At 42.1% G+C, this 18,068-nt stretch overlaps 1 protein-coding gene across 1 annotated transcript in view; it reads left to right on the top strand.

Annotated features, from left to right (window-relative positions):
• Strip2 (striatin interacting protein 2) overlaps nucleotides 1–18,068 on the top strand; it is a 40,233-nt gene that overhangs the window by 14,723 nt on the left and 7,442 nt on the right. The window contains exons 9-18 of the mRNA XM_050141731.1: nucleotides 191–394; nucleotides 1,460–1,695; nucleotides 1,962–2,027; nucleotides 2,406–2,469; nucleotides 3,153–3,224; nucleotides 6,524–6,598; nucleotides 7,163–7,260; nucleotides 7,737–7,863; nucleotides 10,349–10,449; nucleotides 13,354–13,420. Coding sequence (XP_049997688.1) covers nucleotides 191–394; nucleotides 1,460–1,695; nucleotides 1,962–2,027; nucleotides 2,406–2,469; nucleotides 3,153–3,224; nucleotides 6,524–6,598; nucleotides 7,163–7,260; nucleotides 7,737–7,863; nucleotides 10,349–10,449; nucleotides 13,354–13,420 — 1,110 coding nt within the window. The remainder of the gene's footprint in view (nucleotides 1–190; nucleotides 395–1,459; nucleotides 1,696–1,961; nucleotides 2,028–2,405; nucleotides 2,470–3,152; nucleotides 3,225–6,523; nucleotides 6,599–7,162; nucleotides 7,261–7,736; nucleotides 7,864–10,348; nucleotides 10,450–13,353; nucleotides 13,421–18,068) is intronic.

The raw sequence follows: 18,068 nt of genomic DNA, 5'->3' as shown, positions 1-18,068 counted from the left end.
AATTACATCATTTTTCCCTTGCCTTTTCCTCTAACACCTTCCATGAACTCACTGTTACTCCTCTTTCTCTCTGAAATCCATGGCCTCTTTTTCTTTAGTTATAGTTACACACACACACACACACACACAAACATGCTCAGGGCTGACCAGCTGGCATTGGATAACCTCCCTTTCCCTTTTTACTCTTTAGTTTACACTTGGTGGATTTGAGCATCTGCAGGCTCTCAAAATACAGAAGCGTGCAGAGTTGGGCCTGCCTCCACTTGCTGAGGACAGTATCCAGGTCGTAAAGAGCATGCGTGCTGCCTCCCCGCCTTCTTACACTCTTGATCTGGGGGAGTCTCAGCTGGCCCCTCCACCGTCCAAGCTGCGGGGCCGCCGTGGTTCTCGAAGGGTATGGACCAAGCATATGGTAGTATTGGGGTACTGACTGGTCAAAAATCAAGATTCTAAGATGCTTTGGATGTGGTGGTAGGAAAGGGCAGTAAATGACCATCCCAGGTTGGCCCTGTAGCCGAGGTGGCCCTTGGCCATGTATTATTCATCTGAACCTCAGTGACTAGAGTTGCTTAGCCTCCTAAATATGGGTTATGTTAGAATTCTGAGAGTAGGGACCCTGAAAAGAGCACCTAGCAAACCCACATGTCTATCATGAATCACTTACCATTTTCTTGGCAGCAAGAAGTTTTATTTTGAGCCACAATATTGCTTCTGGCCTTGGACACAAGCTTACACTTGTGAGATGGCTGGTTAGGGTTCTAGGTAGTGTATATTACTGAGAAAATCTAAGTAAGTTACATTGGGCCACGGCCATACTTGCATGAACTCACCTGTCTGACTTCCCAGAGTTTACCAATTAAAGGTGATGGAGCCACACAAGCCGGTCTAAATTGTAGGCAGTGTGATTTTTTTTTAAACCTTTCATGTTTCATAAAGTAATGCTTACTCATTGTAGAAAATTTGGAACAAATATAAAAATGTGATGAGAGAAAAATCACCCACAAGCTTAACAACCAGAGGCAGTGACTGTTAACTTTTTGGCCTATTTCTGTCCGATCATTTTTTTCTTTATGCAATAAGATTTAGCATTCTAAACTCACTGGCAGCAAGCTTCTGTCCTCTTCTTCAGTCAGCCAGCTGGTGTGTGCTGACAGAAAGCAAACTCATTGAATGTTCACCTAAGCAGAGCATAATTAGGGAGGGAAGTCTGGGTGTGGGGAGCATCTGTGCTTTCTGGAAGCTGGCTCGCTACCACACTGGCACTACCTATGCTCCGTTTACTGGCCACGGCCATTTTTCCCGGGAGCTGTTTTTCCTACGTTTGAGTTCAGTGAATTGTAAGATTGTGATGGATAATGGCATGTTCTCATAGTAGGTGGGTTTCCTGAAGTCTAGAGAGAGTGACTTCAGACAAGGCTGCCATACGCCCCATCTAATTCCTCTCTCCCACCACCACCAGCAACTCCTCACCAAACAAGACAGCCTGGACATCTACAATGAAAGGGATCTCTTCAAGACTGAGGAACCAGCCACAGAGGAAGAAGAAGAGCCTGCAGGTGATGGAGAAAGAGCCTTGGATGGAGAGTTAGACCTACTGGAACAGGACCCTCTGGTGCCACCTCCACCCTCGCAGACACCTCTGTCTACTGACCGGGTAGCCTTTCCCAAGGGCCTTCCCTGGGCCCCAAAGGTCAGGTAGGTTTAATGGCACCAGTGACCCTGAGCTTTGGGATTTCAATCTCTTCGGTGGTGGGTGGGATAGCACACATATTCAGTGTTCCTTAACCTGGTGTGCTGATCAGAACTCCTGGATTTGAAGTGCCTTCGGTTGATTTCTGTCTTCTTCCTCTGCTCTAGTCCTTCAAATGAAGGATCGGGAGCCCTGAAAGGTTTTCTTTCTCAAGGTTGTTTGTTTTGCTTTCTTCCTCTCTCTGGTATCGGTCTCTTTGCCCTCATCTCAGACAGAAGGACATTGAACACTTCTTGGAGATAAGCAGAAACAAGTTCATTGGGTTCACCCTGGGGCAGTAAGTACTAGATATTCAAACTGAATAAAGTATGTCATAGAAGACCATGAATCTTCCCCACCAGCCTTTGTAAAGCTAGAAGAGATTTTACTGTCAGAGGTGTCATTAGGTCACATATTCCTTTAAGTGGGAATCTGTTATCTGCAGGTCAAGTAACTATAAGAGACTATATGATATAAATCTCCTAATTTTCAGAAACGCTTCTGTATGTCATTGTTACTTTTGTGACCTTAAGCAAGATGATGGACCAGGAACTTTATATAAGAAGGCATAGGGTACCAGGGGTAGATGCTAAAATGTGTGGTCCCCTGTGATTTCAGAGTGCATGGAGTTTTCTCTTCTGTTAAGCTTATGGTCTGGTGTTTTGGGATCCTACAGGGACACAGATACCTTGGTTGGACTACCTCGACCCATCCACGAGAGTGTGAAGACTCTAAAGCAGGTGACCAGGGTGGACTTTCATTCCTCAGGGATAGGGAGTCATCAGTTAAGTCAGGTTACCACTACCTTGCATACTCTTCCAGATATATCCAGGACCTTCTGCATCCCCTCTGCAGGCCTTCTGGCCACATAGGAAGTCAGGTGTCTCTCTACTTACCCAATTTCCTACATTCAGATCAATAAGAAAACAATTCCTTTCTCTTTTCCTTTCCCCGCTCCTATCCTTCTCTCTCCTTTCCTGTTCTGTTTCCTTTTCTTGTATTTATCTCCCCATAGATTCACTAGCTTCTAAAGCCCAAAGACTAGGTAGGAATCATCTTTACATCCAGTTATGTTAAACACAAAGAATGTGGAGTTATCACTCCTTACACACAGGCATGCACATCAAACCTGTCTGGGCAAAGGTCTACTCTTGACTTCACCCTGCTCTTTAAGGCTAAATGACTAGGTATTTGCTAGTATCCAACAAGTATGGGAATGTAATGCCCAGAAACATTGTTTATGAAGTGCTGCCCAGTGGTAATTATGCAGAAGAGAATAAGAGTCTTGCTTCCAGAGGTTTTATGTCTGTTGGGGATGATAAGCCCTTGGGAGATTTTCTTATGGACAAGGAAAGTTACAGAAGAGCCGGGACACGTGTGAATTAGGTTCTCAACCCTTGTTGATGTTTTCTTATCTTGCCAGCACAAGTATATCTCCATTGCAGATATACAGATCAAGAATGAAGAGGAACTGGAGAAATGCCCCATGTCTTTGGTAAGTTACAGGCTCTGCAACACAGGAGGAAGGAAGAATGAGCTCTGTCTGCTGTGCTGATACAGAACATGCACTGTGTGTGCACCCATTCATCTTGTTAGGCTCTCACTGTGTGTTATAGAAGACAAAGGCACACTATAGTAAAGCTGGGAAGGCAGTTAGTTAAACAGAGTGGTAGATCCCATGGAGATAATTTAAATAGGATAACATGAAACTGTCTGTTGGCTGTTTTGAATTGGGCAGTTGGGATAGATGAGATATCAAAGAAGGTGACATTTAACCTAGATCTGAAGTACGGGAAGGAGCCAGCCATAGGAACATCCGAGAAGAAAACATTCCAAGTAGAATCTGGGTAGTAGAACAAGAGGCAGCAAAAGAAGGCTGTTGTTACAACCCATGGGTAAGGGTGGGGTTATGAAGATGACTTTAGACAGGTGGCCTGGGGACACATTAGGTAGGACCTGTTAGCAGAGATAGGAAGCTTGAAGCTGATCCATGGTGCAAAGGGAAACCTTTGGAGATTTTAAGCAGAAGAAAGGCATTGTTCTTTGTTTGTTTGTTTTTATTTTTTAAAAAAAACACCATCAATTAAGCAAAGATCAGACCAAACAAAGAGAGGAGGCATTGACTCACTCAAAATAGTTAAAGTGAAGTTGATGTGACCTAAACTAGTGTCATGAAGTAGGTGAATTTGGGTGATATTTTGAAAGTATGGTTGATAGGACTTGCAGTTTAATTAGACATTTATCAAGAGGCAAAGAGAAGAATCAAGAATAAGTGTCACCTGGGAAATAGGAGGAGTATGAAAAATCCTGTTAGGTCTACTGAGCTTGAGGTGTCTGTTATATACTTGGGAAGAGCTGTAGGGAAGTTAGATGTAGAGGTCTAGAGTTCTAGGGAGAGTCACTGATGTTACAGCGTTAAGTACTGTAGAAAAGACAAAGAGAACCCAAGGGAGTAGGCAGAGACCGAAGAGGATGGAACCCAGGAAAGTCCCTGAGACACGCCAATGGATTAAGGGAGGGATGAGTTAGGAAAGAAGCCACAAAAAGTAAGAAAAATACCCAATGAAGTGGAAGAAAATCTAGAAATCTGATATGTGACTGCCTGGACCAAATGCTGCTGAGAGATGCACGTGATAAGAACAGAAGGGCCTATTGGATTGGGCAGGATTAAGATGATTCGTGACTGGGTTAAGAATGACCACAGTGAAATGGCAGAAAGCCATGCACACTGAAAAGGAATGTGAAGAAAAGAAGAATACAACCAATAAGTGTTGTAAAGAAGGGGAGAAAAATGGGATGGAGGAGGAGGAAGATGTGGGATAAAGGGAGAGTCTCATGCTAACACATGAAAATCTATGGTGTCTATGTAATCTCAGGACCTGAGAGATAGAAGGATCATGAGCTCAAGGTTTTCCTCAGCTACTTATCCAGTTAGAGGCCAGCCTGGGCCCACTTGAGACCCTGTTTGGAAAAGAAAAATGAAATGAAATGAAATGATCCAGAGCTAAACTAAAGGTCTGATGGATTCTGTCAAGAGAAAGGAAAGCGTATATGGGCTGGAGAGATGACGCAGTGGCTATGAGTACTTTCTGTTACTCCAGTGGACCTGAGATCAATCTCCAGCACCCACATGGCAGCTTATAACCATCTGTAACTTTAGGTCCAGGGAAATCTGTGGTGGTTTGAAAGAAAATGGTCTTCCAAAGAGTGTGGCACTATTAGGAGGTGTGGCCTTGTTGGAGGAAGTGTGTTGTTGTGGGGTCAGGCTTTGAAGTCTCTTTTGCTCAAGATTTGCTCAGTGTGACAGTCAGTCCACTTTTTATTGCCTTCTGATCAAGATGTAGCCAGCATCACATCTGCATACACAACTCCATCTTCCCCTCCATGATGATAATGGACAAAACCTCTGAAATGTTTCCACCTCAAATGTTTTTCTTATAAGAGTTGCTGTGGCCGGGCGGTGGTGGCACACGCCTTTAATCCCAGCACTCGGGAGGCAGAGGCAGGCAGATCTCTGTGAGTTTGAGACCAGCCTGTTATACAAGAGCTAGTTCCAGGACAGGCTCCAAAACCATAGATAAATCCTGTCTCGAAAAAACAAAACAAAACAAAAAAAACCAAACAACAACAACAAAAAAGAGTTACTGTGGTCATGGTATCTCTTCACAGCAATAGAAGCCCTAACTAAGACAGGATTTAATGTCTCTGGATTCTACAGGCACCTGCTCTCATGTTCACATATTCATATATATACACCTATGCATCATTTAAAATAATAAAAATAAATCTCAAAAAGAAATATTATGGGATCCCAAGCCCAAGTAGTCTTGATTTATGTTCTACACACAGAATGTCATCTGATGTGTCAGAAAGCAAATAGAGACTGGCAGATTTGATATTCCAGAGATGTAGTATATCTGTCTGATAACTATATTTTGTGAGGGAGAGCCAACAACTTGAGGGGGTTTGTTGAAGAGAGCAAGTAGTCGGCTTTGTGGGGAGCAGGTAAGTGCACATGCAAAGTTACCAGGCTCTCTTGAATGCCTGGCACTGAAGACTTGTATCCATTGGCCCAGTTATTCCCCTTTGCCTCCAAGTCTTATGACAGTGACTCTTGCCCTGTAATAGAGGGTCTCAAGGGAAAAAAGGACCGCATTGCCCAATGATTTCAGTGAGGCTTGGGCTGCCTCTTGAGCATCTGGGACCCCTTATTTCCCCATTGTGATAAAGGGATTCACTGGGGTCATGAAGAAGATGGTGATATACATGGTCCTCTTAGGAAAAAGAAAGTGATGTTGATGAGGATGCTAGAGAGGGGATTAGATCTTTAACACCATGGAAGTGCCTCTGTGTAGGGTATCTCATCGAGTCAGGTATATTATAGCCTAGGTTAACCCCATGTGAATGAATTAGGATGGGGTGTGTGTGTGTGTGTGTGTGTGTGTGTGTACCAAAGCAGTGGTCTAACCTAACTTCTAGGTTAGAGTTCTGACTCCTGATTGAGCATGTGACATGGAAAGAGTGATTAATTGCAGATAGCAGGAAAACTAGACTCAGCAGTTTTGGGGACTGGAAAAAGATATCAAAGATCACTTAAGCCAGTTCAAAGAAAAAAAAACTGGAGCCTAAAGAGGAATGGTCACTCATCCTAAACCAAATAATGAATCATTAACACAGTTAGGACAGCATCCCAGGGGTGTCACCCAGTACAGTTCTCGTCAACAAACGTGTCCTGGAGTACCCGCAAAGTAGCCTGGGTAATCTGTGAGGGTTTTGTTGTTGTTTTTGCCGTAGGGAGAAGAGGTGGTACCAGAAACACCATGTGAAATCCTCTACCAGGGCATGCTGTACAGCCTCCCTCAGTACATGGTAAGAGCAGGCTGGGCCATAGCTGTCCTCTCTGCTAAGAGGAATGTAGAATTCTGAACTTTCCTTGTGGCTTCTCTTTGGGTGCCATTCTCCCTAGCCTTTCTACTGGGGCCAGGGGTGCATAATAGTAAAGTCTACATATGATGCATCAGGTCCTTTCTGCTAGCTAATTACCACTATCGTGAGTTCTGCCATCGTCTGCCGTGTCTTTGGTAGTCTCTGGTTAGGAATGGTGAAGATGCTGACAGGGAAGAAGAAAACTAGGGGAGAATGTTATCTCTCTGCATTGCTCCTCACACTTTGCTCTTTCCGTGCTCCCTTTAGAAGCTTCAACCCAAAAGTAAAACAGCCTAGAAGCTTGCTTTGGCCTCCCTTCTTGGCTTCACAGACAAGCATCGGGATAAACACTTGTTTGCATCCTATACACTGGCAAGGCTTAGTCACTGAAGGAAAATCTTAAAGGCTTTGAAATACCTTTCATTGGTCTCTCTAGAGGTTAAGAAGAGCCACTGTTTTACCGAGTGGGATAGACAAGGGTGGGTTTCTTGTTTTTCTGTCTCCCAGATTGCTCTGCTTAAGATTCTGCTGGCTGCAGCCCCCACCTCCAAGGCTAAGACAGACTCTATCAATATCCTAGCAGATGTCCTGCCTGAAGAGATGCCGTGAGTGCTTCCACTGGGGCAGCTGCTAGACACCAGCTTCTTGTCTTCAGGACCTCTCTGTTAACACTTGCAGAATTGTCTTCAAAGAACTCTCTCCTTCTCTGCGTGTACCTCCTGTCCCCTGCAGGGCCTCTTACTGTGTAATTCAGAACTAGGGTCCAACAGATAACCTCAGTCCCAGTGACTAACTGCCAGATATATGGGTAGACAGTGCCAATGGGTAAGTTTACCAGAGAGAGGACACAACAAAAAAGATCATGGAAGCTTTTTCCTGGACAGATTCCTAAATGGGAGCTCCGTAGGTTTCCCTAGCACAGAAGTTCAAGTTTCCTGAGTCCTGATTCTCTAGATAGATAGATAGATAGATAGATAGATAGATAGATAGATAGATAGATAGAGCCCAAATACTTGGGTTTTTCTTTCTAGGCCTTCCTCCATCAGCACCTTTATATTGATGCTTCCTCTCTCCCTTGTAGCATAACTGTTCTCCAGAGCATGAAGCTGGGCATTGACGTGAACAGACACAAAGAGATCATCGTAAAGAGTATCTCTGCCCTGCTCCTTCTACTTCTCAAACACTTCAAACTCAACCATATCTACCAGGTGAGCAGGTAGGAGTGCTGTGTCACAAGCTTCAAGTATTCCTCATGCCCTAGAGAGGCAACACAAGAATCCTTGCACTGCTGACCATTCTTTGGCCTTTCCTTTACCCTCTATTAGAAAGTCCAGCTATTTGTTGCATGAGTATACGGTGAGGATATGGAGTGGGATGTGGGAGCCATCCTAGGAAGACACAAAAATCTATATTCTTTGTAAGTTAGCTAAGGATTCTTAAGAATACTCCTAGTCAGTCAGAATCAACTCAACCATTCCAGAAAGGTCACTGGGTATATTGACGATGCTTTTCTGTCTGTGAAGCACTTTTGTGATATTTGAGATATAATTCCAAATGAGGACAATTAAGGCTCTTACAGGTCTTACAGTCTTGTAACAGATACATAAATGTCCAGTTATAGAGTGGTGTGATACAGGTGGGTGCTAGATGCTGTAGAAATACCAATTCCGGACAAGAGGTGCCTTTTAACCTGAGTCCCAGAGAAAAAGGTTAGCCAGGAACTGGGCATTATCAAGGAAGAATGAGAACCAATTCAAGCAGAAAAGCTAACATGTGAAATCCCAGAGGAGAAAGAACAGAATATTTTTGGAAACTAATTAAATGATGTTGCTAGAGTTCTGGCATGGAGTGGGGATGATAGAGATGTTCTGGTAATGCATGAAGCCACAGGGGTTGGCAGGTAGCATATATCTGATAGCACACAATTATGGAATACCTGTGACGTGCTTGACATCCTACAAAGCGTTTGTGAGCTTCTCACCCCTAGGATGCTTTACTTTATCCCTGTTTTTCTTTGGGGGTGGGGGCTGGTTTTGTTTGCTTGCTTGCTTTCTTGCTTTTGTTTTGTTGTTTTGAGGCAGGGTCTCACTGTGTAGCCCTGACTCTCCTGGAACTCATTCTGTAGACCAGGCTGCTCTTGAACCCAGAGATCTGCCTGCCTCTGCCTCCTGGGTGCTCCAGCTCATCCCTGTTTTACAGGTGAGGAGACTTGAGTTAAAAGTCAAGACCTTTTTTGCTTTGCTTCCCACAAAGACATTGTTTGTCTAGAGCCTGTGGGCATTACCAAGACACAAGGACAAGACGAGGACTAGTAAATGGATGCTTCTTTAAAGAGAGCTTGAGAATGTGAAGTCTTCTCATCTCTGCCCTTCTCATTTCTTGTCCCATCTTCCACCTAAGCACTCAAAATAAAGCCGGATATGAGAGTGAGTCCTCAGTGTACAGGGAAGGCTGCTGCAGGGCCTGTGGCCCTGTGTTTGCTGAGCAGCATCAGGACTGGGAGGGCAGAGTGGTTAGGAGACACTGACCCTCTTCCACTAGAACGTGTGTTTCTCAATGTTGCTCTTAGTGGGCAGTAGATATATCTATAGCCAGACCAACGAATGTCCTGACGGGCCTTGCCACAGTGTATGTCAGTGTGGGTAAGTCCTAAAAGAGGCTGGGCATGGCTCAAATTTTAAAAACTTCCCATCTTTAGATAATAAATATGTATGGCTTCTTTGTCTGGGGCCTCAGAAAATTTTGAGCAGAAGTGAAAGTGATTGTGGCACAAGCTGACTCCCCGCCTCTGGCCACATATTCAGGCTCAGAAAGCAGCTCACTTTTCTGACATGGATACTTCTCGCTGATGACACAGAGATAGGGGCTTAAAACACCACAGGTCTCTGCCTTTTCAGCCTCGTTTCTGTATTCTGCCAGCATTCTAAGTTCCTAATTTGGAGGCAATTTTTTCTTGGTGCTTCTCAGTGCATAATAAACAAAATCCAGGGTGACTAACTCTATAACATTGCATTTGTGGTTATTAACCCCAGTAGGTCTTCTGGGACACAAACCCATATGGATTTAAGAGAGCCAAATGGAAGCCCCAGTAGTGGTTTTATCTCATCAGAGACATCCTGAAGATCTCGGTGCAGTGTCTGCTGGCTGAAGAGACTCTTGTTCACTCATTCACTTATGCGTTGACATTCTAAGTCTTAGAGATAACATCATATTCTGGACAGACTACCAAAGCCTACATTCCAGTGGTTACTGTGTGCTGTCTCCAGCCTGCTGCCAGCAGTTGCTAAGAGTTAGTTGCACCTGTCCCTGCTATATCAATCACAGCTGAAACACGAGCCAGAGATTTGGTGTGGAAACCAGCTTCCTCGGGGAGATTTTCTTTCCCACTGAGCTTAGGAACAAAACTCACAGCGATTCTTGCTATTTATCTGGGGTATGTTTTTCTTTCTAGTGTGTTTGCTATGTGGCTTTGATCAAGAGCTGTAGCATCCACTGCAGATTGTCCTGCGTGTAAGATAGGCTGGCTGAAGATGAGTGTCCCCATTTCAGAGACTTACAGACTGATAACACGGTAGACAGTAGCTATCCTTGGGAATGGACGCTATATTTGTATTTCCCTATCTCTTTTTTTCATACATGTTTTATATCTTCCCCCAAATAAGCAAACTTTTCTGCTTTGATCTTTCCATTCAGTTTGAATATGTGTCACAACATTTAGTGTTTGCCAACTGCATCCCCTTGATCCTGAAGTTCTTCAATCAAAATATCCTGTCCTATATCACTGCCAAAAACAGGTATGGACTCTGGGCAGACTTCAAGGGCTACTGTGGAATGGGTAAGAAAATCCCTCCATCTCTACACCTTTCGTTTCTTCTGGCGTCCCTAGTCCCTCCTTAGATGTTTCCCTGTGAGATTCAGTTCTCTTGCAGTATTAACTGATAGGAAGGTGTGAATTTTCTTCTCTGTGTATACTTTACATATTAATAATTTCAAACCTGAAAAAATATTTTAAAATGTAGTTACAAGATGAAATTTCGGAGATGAAAGAACCTAGAGATTTTGTGTTGTACAACAGCCCTTTCGTCTGAACAGCTCTGCTCTTAATGGAAATCATAGGCTGCAGTAACTAGAAGAGTTGCACAGCTTTGTAAACAAAAAGTGCTATACAAAATTCATGATGATGAGAGCACTGAATCCTAACCACCGGACACCAGGGGTTCAACACCCCTAGTCAGCGGTGAACAACGACCTCTACTTGGGTAGATCAATTTGTAGTTTAAAATACATTTTTTTAAACTTGTTACTTTTTAAATTTTTGTGTTCATGCATATGTATGGGTGCACACATGCCAAGGCATGGGTGTGGAGGTCAGAAGACAACTTGCAAGACTGGGTTCTCTTCTTCACTGTAAGTGTCCTGATGATCAAACTCAGGTTATGAGTATTGCCATAGGAAGCTGAGCTATCATGCCAGCCAAAAAATACAATTCTACATTCATAATTTCACTTAGCAATGCTAGGAGATAGTATAAGTTTTGTTCTCATTTTGCCAGTTAGGAGACAAACACAGAGAGGTGAACTGGTTTTCTCAAAAATAACAAGATAATAAACCTTCAAAGAAAGAGCAGTCAGTAATGGGCCACAGAAGCATAAGGACTTGAGTTCTGATCCCTATAACCCTTATAAAAAGTAGGGTGTGTCAGTATACATCTATAATTGGAGCACTCAGAAGGTGTAGACATACAGATCCGAGGAGCTCACTGACCAGCCAACATGGACAAGTCATTGAGCTCCATGTTTAGTGAAACCCTGTCTCAAAAAAGCAAGTAGAAAGCAATTGAGGAAGATACCTGACATCAACCTCTGGCCTCCACGTGCATGTATTCACGTGTATCTATCCATCTGCACACACACATATGCACACCTACATCCTGTATACCTGACACATGGAAGATTAACATGTAACCTTTTTTTTTTTTTTTTTTTTTTGGATTTTCGAGACAGGGTTTCTCTGTAGCTTTTGGTTCCTGTCCTGGAACTAGCTCTTGTAGACCAGATCTTGTAGACTAGATCTTGTAGATCCACCTGCCTCTGCCTCCCCGGCTACATGTTAACCTTTTAAATAAAGACACAGGCTTTCTATTCTTCAGCTAATCTGGGACTGGGGGATTGTAGGGTAGATCCCTATTCTTTAATTTGCTTCCACAAAACTAGTATAGCATGTTAGTCGGTAGAATTTGCCAGAATTCCTTATCAGAGTTCCTAAAGTAGATAAAGACTGATGTCTTCCTTGGGGTGACTGGAGAGGGAGAGAGAGGGTAAGGAGAGGGGAAGGTAAGTACTTACTGACTCTGCTTGAAACTTTGCCATGGGGTGACAGCCTTGCATGTACATTGCCTTTGAAAAGCCCAAAGCCAAGGAACCTGGATTTTAAGGGTGATAGTTCCTCTGGGCCACAGTAATTGCACTTTTAATATAAATAAGACTACGTCTTCTAACTATATCACAGAGCTAAAATTCAGTTCACTGAGCAATTATAGCAAATTCCATCCTTGATTTTCTGCCCCCATTTCCTAGTTGCAGCACCCGTTTTTATATGGTTCTTTATAAATGGGAGTTGGGTAGATAAGTGGATGGATGGATGAGTCAATCCAGAGAATCCAGACAAGTTAGTTAGGATGATGGAGTGAATGGGTAAATTCACTTCCCTCCCTGAGTTGATCTTTCTCTCCTACCCTGGTTTGTCTAAGTTATCTTGACCTGGGTTTCTTGAACAGTGGTAAATTTCTAGCTAAATGAGTGATTTGCTTTTAGAAATTTTGACTTTCAAAATATAGAGACAGGCCCAAGAATTCTCATACTCAATTGATAGCTCTGGCTTTGCCAACATCCTTCACCTATCTCCAGCTGCGCTAGTTCAGATAGATTACTGCTGAAATTTCATTGACTTTTAAAAACAGAAGGAACATTAGGAATTAGCTAGCCCAAATTCTGCATTGTACTAGTAAAGCGGAGAGGGGAAAAAAAACATCCACTTATTGATCACGCCCTATTATTATATGGTACCTTATTTCCTTTAGTGACCCAAGCCTCATTCTCTGGCTCACTGCAGAGCCTTGTGGCTTTCCTGTAATTCCGTCTGTTTGGGGACAGACATTATTCTATACCATACTTGGGCTAATGTTTGATTAGCCATGCTATCATTTGCCCTGTGCTTCAAGCTTTCTCTAGGGTGGCATTGGCAGTACCCCTAGAGTTCCTGACTTTCAGAAGGATCAGGTGAGAAACACAAGCGATCTTTTCATCTTCATATCCACAGGTTATTATTTAGTAGACTGTGGGCAGCATCTCTAGAAATATTAATATATTCACATACACAGTTAAATGCAGAGGCAGATGCACTTAATTTTATATATTTCCTGAAGAACCTAAGAGAGCTAAGAAGGAAAGGGGCTGTCTTTCGGCTTTAACTCTTTTTGCATCTACGAAGTAGGAACAGCTTAAAAGAACTCCAGGGTTCCTCTGTGACTGAGAGGAGATTGGAGTTGGAGTTGCCCTCAATTTCAGCTGAGGTCACTAAGCAATTTGAGAGACACATGGAGTCTGTTGGGTGAAATAATTCCTGCCCTTTTCAGAACACCATTTCCTGCTGCTGCTGCCCTTTACCTAAAGCTTGTCTCTTATCTCTGCATCTTGTAGCATCTCGGTGCTGGATTACCCATGCTGTACCATCCAGGATTTGCCAGAGCTGACTACTGAGAGTCTGGTAAGCAGATGGGGATTTGTGGTCTTTGAACTGACTGATGACAGAGGCTGGCATTTGCTTTTTCATGTCTTCTCCAGCCCGTGACGCCATGGTTTGGGAGTATCAGATCACTGAGGCATATTGGCAAGGGCACAAAGGCGGCAGGGGTTTAAAGCTGCTGAAGGATTTGGAAAAGCTGAGCCTAGCATGTTACACAGAAGAGGAAAGAGTCCATGAAAATAACTGAGAAGGAGAGGAAATTTGGAAAGATAATAAGACTGAAACACGGTATCTGTAGGAGAGTCTCTTCTGATGTATCACACACATAAAAATACCCATCTTTATGTTGTGCTGTAGGCAGTTTGCTTCTCATTTTCATGTTAGTTATCAAGCCCAGGAGTTACGTATTTTAGAAAATTTCTTTCTTCTTTGAGGCAAAGTTCAGTCTAACTACTGAAGGATAGCTCAGAAAGAGCTACATTCTGAAGCAGGTCTAGACAAATCAGAAAAGTTCCTCTGAATTACTCTGAAATCCCTGAAACTGCTTGGCCAAAAGCGTGTTTAAGGTCTGCTTTATCCTGTGTTGCCACAGCTCCTCAGATAAACTGCTTTCATCCTGTTGCACTGTAACAACCTCTAACTTTCTCGGTTTGGCTGCAGACTCTTAGAAGGGAGAGAAGGTGCCATCTCATATTTTTATATCCATATAGCCTAACACTATGTCTGGTATATTGACGACTTCAATAATGCTAAATGATGTTACCTATGGATGCTACAACCCTTTGTCCCCCAACTTTAATATCTGCAAAGTGCTGAATCAGGAAAGCACACTGTAAAAATAGAAAAATTTCTCCTGTGGTACAGGCTTTATAAACCCATAGTAGGTTTTGTTTTGGGGGAGAGCATGTCAAGAACCATTTGATCCAACTCCCTAATATTTCAAAGATGAGAAACATGAGTGCTCAGTGGATGAAGTGACATGTCACAGTCTACTTCTCTTAGGTGACAGACCCCAATTAGACATGAGTCAAAAGATCCATGTCCTGACGTATTATACCTAGCATAGTCTTTGCTACTGAAACAGAATCCCTGTCTTATTTAAATATGGTCTCAGCAGCCAAGGAAGCTCCAAGGTTTTTATTCCTACAGAGATGTTATAATTTATCTAATCTTTGTTATTAATGTGGTAATATAAAATCTGTAAAACAACACTATGAAGTTCATTAGTTTTGTTTGAGACAGTCTCTTTATATAGCCCTGGTTATTCTGTAACTTGCTAATATAGGCCAGCTTGGCCTTGAACTCAGAGAGAACTGCCTGTTTCTGCCTCCTTAAGTGCTGGGATTAAAGGAAATGCCACCACACTCTGCCCAATATTACTATCATATATCTGGAGAAATTAGCTGTTAAGACTTTGCAGTTGGAAATAGCAAAATAACTCAGTGGTTAAGTGCACTGGCTACTCATTCAGAGAACCTGGCTTCAATTTCCAGCACCCACATGACAGTTCACAGCCAATTGTAATTTTAGATGATCTGGTACCTTCTTTTAGCCTCTAAGGGCATTGTATGCATATGGTGCTCAGACATACATATGCAGACAAACACCCATACACATAAAGTAATTTTTTTTTAAAGAGAGAGAGAGTGTAGGAAAGTATGTCTCTGAGATTTAAATTTGGAAAGAAGAATATATTTTAACCCATAAACAGTGGTATATAATAGCATTAAAATTCTGCTATTGGCTGGGCATAGTGGCACGCATCTTTAATCCCAGCACTCACGAGGTAAAGGCAGGTGGATCTCTGTGAATTGGAAGCCAAACTGGTCTACAGAGCAAGTTCCAGGACAGTCAGAGCTAGACAAAGCAAACGAAACAAAAAAATTCTACTATTACTGAGAAACCTTATCTCGAAAAACCAAAAAAAAATGTACTATTGCTATTTCAAAATATAAATTCAGCTTTTGTGGCATGAGTACATTACTTTTTAAATTAAAAAAGTTTTATTGGGGCTGGAGAGATGGCCCAGTGGTTAAGAGCACTGGCTGCTCCTCCAGAGGTCCTGAGTTTGATTCCCAGCAACCACATGGTGACTCACAGCCATCTGTGGTGTGATCTGATGCCTTCTTCTGGAATAAAGGCAAACATTCAGATAGAGCGCTCGTATACATAAAATAAATAAAATCTTTAAAAGAAAAAAGTTTTATTACATTTTCAATTTATTTATTTAGTATGCTGAGAACATGCATGCTGCAGCACAGGTGCAGAGGTCAAAGGGCAGCTCATAGGAGCTGATTCTCGTCTTCCACCATGGGGTCTCAAATCAAACTCGGGTCATCAGGTTTGACAAGTGTCTTAAACCACTGAGCCATCTTGCCAGCCCCCTAATTTTTTCCTTGATAACAATGTGTATCTTGTCTCCATTCCAACTCCATTAGTTCCTGGATAGGAACTGGTGGGAATTAAACCTTCACATCACTTCCAGTTGACCTTTTGCGATATGAGCATATAATTATTTATATGGTTATGCCTTCTGTTAAGACTTAATTATTATCCAGAAAAGGCAAAAGCATTTATCGAGTTAATTAAAAGTCATAGTGGCTATTTTAGTCTTTTTGGTGAAACAATAGTGGCATCTGGTGGTTTTGTTTAGTAACCACTTTTTTCTTAAAATATAAGTGCTTCTCCAGCCCGTGTGATTTTGGTACCTAGCCGATTTATTCCAATAGGTTCTCAGTATAGTGAATTGTTTACCTAAATGAATAACTTCTGTAACCAGAAAAAGGCTAGTAAGTTTTGCCTCATTTTGGACTCACCAAATTGCAAGAACAAGAAATATACTACCTTGGTATATGTTATTTGCTTTCAATAACTTCAAGCTTTTATCCTGATTACAAAATTAGTAATATACTTATGGTAGAAAAATAAAAAACAAAAAATATGGGGAATAAAATAAAAATATCTTCTATCACCTTACATATAAACATTGCTTATATTTTACTACAATTACAATATATACAATCATTTATATAGAAACATTAGTAACAAACATATTTATATATAAACCTGTTACATATATATGTGTATATGTTTTGCTTAATGTAGTTACATGTTCATGGTAGGATTTTATTAGACAACTTCTTTTTCGGTGGTATTGAGTATAAACCCAAGTACATGCTAAGCAGATACAATATACTACCATTTAGCTCAGCCCCAATAAACATTCTTGAGGAGATAATTAGTAACAGCTATTCGCTATATTCTATTACTTAATTTTTTCTTGTATTTGAGATAGAGAATCTTTTTAAAAAGGATTTATTTATTTTATTTATTTATTTATGTATAGTGTTCTGTCTGCATGTTTGCCTGCAGGCCAGAAGAGGGCACTAGATCTCATTACATATGGTTGTGAGCCACCATGTGGTTGCTGGGAATTGAACACATGACTCCTGGAAGAGCAGCCAGCGCTCTTAACCTCTGCGCCATCTCTCCAGCCCTGATAGAATATCTTTGTATACCCCAGCCTATAGCACAAATAATAAAAACCCAAAGACAAATATTGGGGTTCAAACTGAAGATCAGAAAAGCAAAGCAGCCAAGCCACTAGAGAGATCTTACCTCTATCAAGACTCAGACAGACAAAGAGGCGAGAGCTCCTGCAATGCTCTCCATCAACCTCAGACTCCACACTCCACTGAGCTCCTGTTCTCTCTGCCAGCCATATCACTCCTGTCTCCAGTTCCCTAGTACTGGGATTAAAGGAGTGTGATCCCAACCAAGCACTGGGTTCACCTTTGTGTGAGCTTTGTTTTTCTTTTAGACAGATTTAATCTTGTGAAGCCCAGGGTGGCCTTGAACTCACAGAGATCCGTCTGCCTCTGTCTCCTGAGTCCTGGGATTAAAGGTGTATGCCACCACTCCCAGGCCTGTATGGCTGCTTTGTCTTCTGATCTTCAGGTAAACTTTATTTATTAAAATACAAATAATGTACCACTATACCAGCCTGACCCAGACTCACTATATATAGCTTGGGCTGGTCTTGAACTTGGAATCCTCTTGTCTCAATATCCTAAATACTGAGATTACAAGAATGTGCTACCGTGTATAGTTCTCTGCTACTTAGCTTGTTTATTCAGTTAGCTTTGTTTGGTTCTGCTTTGTTCTTTAATACAGAGTTTTGTTATAGCCCAGGCAGGCCTCAGATTTACTATTTAGCCAGGATTGCCTTGAATTTGGGGTTATCTTCTTGAATTAGCCTCCTAAACAATGGGGTTATAGGCATGTGCCACCATGCCTGACTCTTTAAACTTATTTTTAATTTTTTTAATTATATTTTTATTTTACTTATATACATGTGGCAGTCAGAGGACAACTTGTGGAAGTCAGTTCTCTCCTTCCCCTATGTGGGTCATGGGGATTGAATTCAGGTTAAACTTAGTGGCAGGTATATTTACCTGCTGAACCACCCTACCAGCTCAATTGGTGTATTAAGAGTCTCGTCTGCCAGGTATCATTGTATACATCTGTAATCCTAATACTCTTGAGGCTGAGGCTAGAAGATCGCTAACCTGAGCTATATCATGAGATTATGTATCAAAAAAATCAATTAAGGGTTAGGGATAAAACTGAGTCAGTAGGGTGCTTGCCTGGCATGCAGGAAGTCCTGATC

Source organism: Alexandromys fortis, unplaced genomic scaffold (assembly GCF_014885135.2).
Source record: "Alexandromys fortis isolate MF-2015 unplaced genomic scaffold, M_Fortis_MF-2015_v1.1 scaffold_44, whole genome shotgun sequence".
In the NCBI taxonomy this organism is placed as follows: domain Eukaryota; kingdom Metazoa; phylum Chordata; class Mammalia; order Rodentia; family Cricetidae; genus Alexandromys; species Alexandromys fortis.
Note: the sequence above shows the minus strand (reverse complement) of the source record. Positions and strands in the feature narration are given on the sequence as shown.